General features: G+C 35.4%; 1 protein-coding gene across 2 annotated transcripts in view; it reads right to left on the bottom strand.

Moving 5' to 3' along the window:
* Window positions 1-3572: 3572 nt before the first annotated feature.
* The window catches only part of LOC107740547 (uncharacterized), a 16176-nt gene continuing 11841 nt past the window's right edge, over window positions 3573-7907 (bottom strand). For both annotated transcript variants that reach the window (XM_016552991.1, XM_016552990.1), the window contains exon 3: window positions 3573-4328. Coding sequence is in view for 1 of the 2 variants with exons in the window: in XM_016552990.1 (XP_016408476.1) it covers window positions 4322-4328 (7 nt within the window). In the remaining variant the exon portion in view is untranslated. The remainder of the gene's footprint in view (window positions 4329-7907) is intronic.

Raw genomic sequence — 7907 nt, 5'->3', positions numbered from 1 at the left:
ATTTTCCAGCTTTCATTCACATCTCTTTCAGTGTTGAGTTCAGTCTCTGTGTAGCTGCTCTGAGACTCTTAACACATCTCTGTCATCTAACAAACTTCTTCATCACCTGCCTTTCATCCCTTCACTCAGTTTTTCTCTCTTTTTCTTTCTCCCTGCTTTATTCCTCCATCAATTTTTCTGATTTGTTCTCAGTTATGATTCAAGTATCGTGAGTCATTAGTCATACAGTGAAGGCCCGTTCACACCAAGAACGATAACTATATCAATATTAGCGTCTACACCAATGCACGATAACGTTGCTCATTTTGAGATCACTTTGTGATTTTGAGCACAGTTACAGATGGTGTTGAGATCTCTTCTAAAACTGATTACTACCCATCCAACAAAAATGTTCTAAGAACGTTATAATGTTCCCACTAAAGCGTTATTTCTGAATGTGCTCTAAACATTCCATTTGATCATTTTGCAAACATTATGGGAATGTTACTTTTAAATGTTCTCTGAACATTCCGAAACAAATAGTGACAAATGTTAGCCGAATGTCCAAATAGGATGTTTCAGAAAACACAAACGTCGTATAACCGTTTTTGAGAACATTAGAAAAGACTAGACAACATTGAAAGAACATTCTATTAATGTTACTATAGGAACGTTTGTTCATAACTGAGAATATAATTTTTTTTTTTTTAGGACAATTAGACAAATTTTTTTACCATTAAATTAAAATGTTACTTTTATGGGGATTAGGTCATTAGTGTGACACAATGTTTTTTTGTGTGTGTGAAAAAGCATAAATTAAAGGCAGCAGAAAAATACTACCATGATGTGTAAATGCTTCACAAGTAATTTTTTTCTACAAATAAATATTAAATATATTGCATTACAAAAAGGGCCAATGAGATTTTTTCTGCATTACAGTTATGAGCATTTGTGGGGAATCTGTTACATTTTCGTGTCAAAATGTGAAAATGCTAAATAAAATATAAATCAAATAAAAAAATTAAAACAAAATAAAATAAATTTTGGCATGAAATATGACCTAACATGTTCTCTGATAAGTTTTCAGATGCTGAATGACATAAAAAGCACTTTTGTATTACTATGCATATATCTCTTAATAATGTTATACATTATAAAGACACGAGGCATTCGCCCCCTGAACAGATGCATGCTGGGATGTGAAGAGGCCCCTCAGAGAGAAGTGAGAAACTCTCAGACAAGATTTAAATAAACAGGGACACAGATGCTGTCAATACCTTCCCATGCAGAGCTCTAAATTATAGTGCAAATATTAGTCAGACTGGAGGAATACTGTCATTTGCAAATACTGAATGTGAGAAAGCCATTAGGAAAAAGGGCCCAAATCATACAGCTATAAACAAAAATGTAAAGGGTCAACAGTATTATAATACACAATACCATTCAAAAGTTTCAGATTTGTTAGATTTTTAAATTTTTTTTTTAAAAGTCTCTTCTGCTCATCATGGCTGCATTTATTTGGTTAAAAATACAGCAAAAGCTTTAGCATTGAGAAATATTATTACAATTAAAAAAACTGTTTTCTATTTGGATATATTGTAAAATGTAATTTATTCCTGTGATTCAAAGCTGAATTTTCAGCATCATCACTTCATGCCTCAATCAGAAATCATTACCATTCCTATTTCAAAAATCACAATTGTTTAGAAATTATAAAGTCATTTTATTTATTTATTTTGCTTATAAAATCAGAAGTCACAGAGAATATAATTTACACACTTAATGTTTTATTTCATGTGAGCTGTACACATTTATAAGACATTCACGTGTCATTGGCGTCGCCTTTCTGTCGTTCTGTGGTCTGAAGCGCCCTCTATGGGCCACAGAGTGAAAATGCCACTACATGATTGCAACAGTCTATAAAGATGGCTTATACTGGCTTTAAATACTGATTAAATAATTCCAGTCCACAACTGCAATACTGTGTTAGGATCCATCGACTTGAATCCAGAAGTATAAACTCTGTTTCTAGTAGATATTAGCTGTATACCTCTATGAAGTGGTTTTATGAGCTGCCTTTGAGGCAATGTTAGCCTAATGTTCATTAGCTTTAGCTTAACATAATTCCAAATCCTTCAGCCTCCCTGAACAAAAATCATTTCAATCTTTGGTCTGAATAATAATAGTACAAATGAAAATATTAAGAAAACTCTTCCTCTTTTTAGGCATTTCAACTGTCGACCCAGCAAACAAGGAATGTTCTGGTAAGGTTCTCTCAAAGTTATGAACAAACGTTTGTCCAGTAATGTTAAAAAACGTTCATTGAGTTATCTGGTTTTTTACGAATGTTCTTAAAAGTCGCCTCGAAAGATTTAGAGAACATTTAAAAGTAACGTTTCTATAATGTTTGCAAAATTCTAAAATGGAATGTTCACATATAACCAAGAAAAAGGGATGTATGTAACAGAAGTAACGTTCTTAGAACATATTTTTGTTAGCTGGGTAGTCCGAGTCTTTCAGATCCATGTGAGCGCTGGGGATAGTTTGCATAAATCTGAGAGCCCAAGGCCCTGTTATAAAGTCATCATTTCCAACCTTAAAGCAGCTTATTCCTCGGTTGTGTTCCCTTTAAAGGAGAACCACGCAGATATCAGGTCACAGGTTAGTTAAGAAGGGCAGCTTGTTCCAAAAGGTTTACACAGCACAGTTGTATTTAACCCAGCATTTTTTAGAGTGTAGAGAGAGAGACCCTGCTGAAATTACCCAAAACAGCTTTGACCAGCTAACTAGTTCAGTCAGCCTAAATAACAAGTATAATGCATGTTTTGGGACCTTTTATGCTATTACACTGGTCTACCTTCAGAAACAACCAGTTTAACCCGCTTGTGCCTCTGACACACCAGCAGTGTCCATCTAAACCAGTTAAAGTCCCATGAAATGGTTTGATGAGCTCCGTTTTCTTTCCTGTGCTGACGTATTTATTGAAACAGGAACTAGGTCTCTTTTTTAATAGTCTTTAGTTTATGCCACAGCCCCGCAAAACTACACTTAGTGGTAGAAAGCCAAGAAAACACTTTAAAAATGAATACATTCCAGTCACTTCCTACCAAATGTTTGGAGAAGGAAATAAATATGAGCATTAGTGCAATCAAACACACAGACGAAGCATCATTTGTAACTTGCTATTGCTGATTACAGAGGCACTTGGAGTTTATCATTTAGGATTGGGGCTGTTTTCAGTCTGGAGGACATTTTATTGACCAAACTTTTAATAATTTAACTTAAAAAACTTCCAAGTGCATTTATATAAATATTAAGTTGTTATTTATTTCATTAATATAAATTGAAATATTTAAAAGTTTATTTTTTACAGCAACAGACATTTCTGACTCAGTTTATGAAAATAAACTTAATTTGGTTATATTAGATGTGTATTCTATCAGATAAAATGCACATATAACCAAATTATATATCTATTTTTTAATATTAAATATCACAAAAGACATTTATAATTCAGTTTAGCACTTTTAAATATAATTATTTATTTAAATTAAGATGATAATTCTGATTGTTTCAGAACATTGCTATGCGGTTGCTAAGGTGTTAAGTTCTGAGAAGCTTTTTAGAATGTTGCTGTGCAGTTGCTAAGGTGTTTTGAGTGTTTTTTTATGTAGTTGCTAAGGATCAGAATTGAGAACCACTGCATATCCCAGCAAACAAGATCAATATTTTTGGGCCGATTTCCTGGAGGAAAAAAGGCCGTACATTTTAAATGCATATATTTGCCAAAAGAAAGTTAAACTTTTACAGGTATTCAAAATATACATGGACTAAGAGCAACAAAACTCCAATTTCGATTCCATGGTGTCTTTAACAAAACATAAACTTAAAACTGACCCTATTTACTTTCTTAATACACGTTCCTGTTTGTTTAAAATTACTTGATGCACAATATTCCTTTTTTTTTTTTTAAATGCTCCGTTTTCATAATCTTTCAACAAAATTAAACAACTTGCTCCGCCTCTGAAACGACTTTCCTATTCAGCTGACATCACAAATCCCTCTTGCTTTTTGACCCCGCCCCTCCAACCACATGACTCACACTTTCCTCTCTTCTCACACTTTCAATCAGAAATACATCAGGCTATATAAGTAAATTGAGCTGTCAATGCCATCTCATGGTGACTTTAGGTTGGTCCAAACTAGGCTTTTTTTTCAGCAGGGGTGTGAGAGAGAAAGAGGGCTTTGAGATGCTTCTGGCGTTTTCCATGGGAAATACAGTCACTGCCCCTCGGCCTGGGATTCTCCGTCCTCCGGTGTGAGTCAGCTGGGTTGTGTGGCATCAGTCCCTGTGTAATAAAAAGACTTTCATTACATAGTGCACTCTCATGTCTCGCCCATCACAGACAGGGTCACAAGCCACAGGTATCTTCATTAGACAAATGTCCCTTTCAAAACGTGTTGATCGATGCTTATAAGCAAGCACTGGAGCAGAGCCCAGATCAGAGAAATGAAAAGCCGCCGACAAACATTTAAAAAGACCTAATCAGCAATAATTACAGAAGATGAGCATGACGATGATTCTCTACCTCTGACTTGTCCTTGGCATAGCTGTTGCTTTTACAAACCTGACTGGCTTGCATTATGTGCTAAAATAATGTAAAGCAATTTAGCCCCCCGTGTTCTAATGCCAAGATTGTTCTCGCTTATCAGGGTGATTTATTACTCTAATTTATACGCTCAGCTTGGCTCGGTGTTGAGGACAGCAGATCTGATTGGACATGAGTTTCCTAATGTGGCAGTGTGCCGTCTTTATGGTGACTAGATGCCAGGCTGTAGATGCTCTGGTTTGGACATAGCTACACAACTATTCAGTTTATGGAATAATAAAGTACTGGTGTTAAAATCACAGGGTCAGAAATTCATGAGGGCTTGTGGCAAAAATGCCACCAAAATGAACAAAATGCCACAAATTCAAATTCAAGTGGCAAAAATTGCCACTGCATAATTACACTAAATATATCATGGCTGTTGCGGTTAAAATTAAATGTGAGAAATGTCAAATCGCAGAATTACATTTACTGTAGCTCTTTACACACTGCATTAAACTTCTAACCAATCACACATGTTTCTGTTGAGCTTATGAATGCACTGGCCAATCAGATGCGTTTAGATTAATCAGCGCTAAATAAGTTTTGTTGAGTGCTCGCGTTCACCAAATTCTATGCACTAGTCATGATAAACCACGAAGTGCAGATACGATGTACATAAGAAATGTATTTCTCAGCTTCAGTGATCATAACTGTAGCTTTTGCATAACTTGTATTTTTTCAAATGTTTGCTATGCTGTTGCTATGCTCCTTGCATGGTTTTCCTCAGATAAATCCGTTTACTTTCGAACCGAATCGCGAATCGATTACGAGTGGAGAGAGCTAAATACAGATGTAAAACTAGTACTAACATCGGATCACTAAAATCACATTAATCACAGTCAGAAACGCATGTGATCACATGTCACATACGTGCGGATCCGTCGCGAAGCACCGCCTTCTCACCTGTCAATCAACCAGAGCGCTAAAAAAATACATTTGAAATTTGCCGCGAACATGTGCAGCGTTAACGGAAAATAACCGTCTGAACAAAACATTTGCGTACGCGCATTAATATAGGCTACACGGCACGCACAAGACTTCAGCATGATTGATTTCATATCATTTGAATCACATCGAAGTTCAATTTACACAGGTAAGGCATTAAATACTCTAACGTTACATATTAAACTTGAAACACCTAGTTTGTGCTTTGATTAAAATTCACATATATTTGAGCGACAGATATGTGTCTCATCTGTGATCGGATCATAACGTCAGATGTAAACAAGGCCTCTGTGATTTAGCATATTTTAACATCTTTTATTTTACTGTGGTTTCTAGTGTTCTGGGTCGTTGCTATGCGGTTGCTACGGTGTTCTGACTTTTCTTTTCTTTTTTTTTTTAGCATTTTAGCATCTTTTATTTTACTATGTGGTTTCTGAAGTGTTCTAGGTCGTTGCTAGGGTGTTATATTTTTAAACAAATCAGCATGAATCTTGTCTGAACAATAACGATTTCTCTTGGCATTTTTTCCTGTTTGGTGATAACAATATCGTGCATATTCATTACCGTGATATATCGCATAACCGAATACCGGCACAAGTCTAGTTTGGTTCATAAATCAGCTTCTAGATATCATCAGTAACAGAGGGACATATTTTGAAGTATGCCACAGGAAAGATAAATCACAATCATAACGAGATCCCTTAATTTCTTGGTTGTTTCTCCTAGACCCATGACTATATATATATTTTTTCTAATAGAGTATAGACCTTACATGAAACAAAATGTAAAAAAAAAAATCTATAATTTTAATTTTTTCAGTTAATATCTGGCCATAGGTTGGAAATAGATGGTCACTGAGATTCAGAAAGAAAGCATGAAACATTTTCCAAAAGCTTAGCCAATGTCCATGTCATTTCCATCAAACACTTTTTAGACATTTCTGGTAATGTCTAATGTTAATCTACTTGACTGACTTTACGCGACTTCCAGGAATAAGTCATCTTTACACAATTATTGCATGTCTTTTTTCTAAACAATTTCATTTCTGTGCAACCTTTTAACCTGATTGCTGTACTATTATTTATTTTATTCTTGTTACACTATACTATTGTGGTGCAACCTTTTTCTAAATAATCCCGCCCCTAACATAAAAACTGTAGTAGGTCATTTTACGTGTCGTTCAGACGTTCTCTTCCTGTTTTAGGAGGCGTTTAAATGGTGGCCGGAATAAGCTGCAATGTGAGCAGACTTCATGCCGTCATACTGTATGATTGCTCCATCCCTCATTTGTTTAAATCGTCTGCCACCCCAGAAAGTTAAAGCCAAAGTCTGAGCTCTCACAGACAGATGTAATTATCCACCTACCCAAAAGTAAAACTGTCTTCTGCACATTTATATTTTATGATTGTTCTTAAAATAGCTTTTGCTTGAACAAATTTATCAAAGCTGATGTGACTTTATTATAGTTGCAGTTTAACTTTAATGTCTCTGGTCGAGATAAATTAAATTGATCTTGTGTTTGAGTAATATTATATCACACACAAGGTCATACTTGTATTCAGGAAGGGATTGTGACGGTCAAAAGTATATTTAACGGTGTTTTCAAATAGGCCTGGGTGATAAAACGGTATCGATATTTATCGACGGTACACCTTCTTCGATAACGATATAAAAAATGTTCGATATAGCGCACTATATAGGCATGTGCTATGAGAGACGCAGACAGCACACACAAACACGAATACATGCTGAATTGAGTGCTGTGCCTGCCTGTGATGAGGAGATTGTGAATAAAAAAATTAATATTAGTCGAATTTAAAATAAACATTTGCATTTGAATGTTAGGTGTGCATCAGGGAGCGTCATCAGTGGCGCACGAGATGCGGTGATAATGATGTAAGTGACGTTGTTGCATTTTAATGTTTTGTTAGTCTAGCCCACGAGACGCGCCACTGCTGTGTTATGCATTCAAAATATTAGATAAATATTGAAGCTCAGTGTCGAGAAGATCTTGATTAGTTGAAAACCGAAACCAAGCCATTCACACAGAACGCATATTCAGCGCACAGACGGACAAATATGACTGCTGCACTGGCGTCTCACACAAGAGATGTAGCCATGCAAAGTTAAAACAGTTTAAACTTTTAGAAAAAACGTGGCGAATTTGTGGAAGTTTATTCCTTTTCACTGCGTCTCATATGTTTTAAATGCAATCTGTGTGAATGGTACTTCGGTTCTTTGGATTAAGCAATGCATAAATACATGATGCTGTTTTGTTCATAATTGTCTAATCAATTTACGAAATTATATTTGATTTATATGAGTTAATTT

The sequence above is a fragment of the Sinocyclocheilus rhinocerous genome, unplaced genomic scaffold, assembly GCF_001515625.1.
Source record: "Sinocyclocheilus rhinocerous isolate Xijiao unplaced genomic scaffold, SAMN03320098_v1.1 scaffold1878, whole genome shotgun sequence".
Taxonomy (NCBI): domain Eukaryota; kingdom Metazoa; phylum Chordata; class Actinopteri; order Cypriniformes; family Cyprinidae; genus Sinocyclocheilus; species Sinocyclocheilus rhinocerous.
This window is presented reverse-complemented; position numbering and strand designations above follow the sequence as displayed.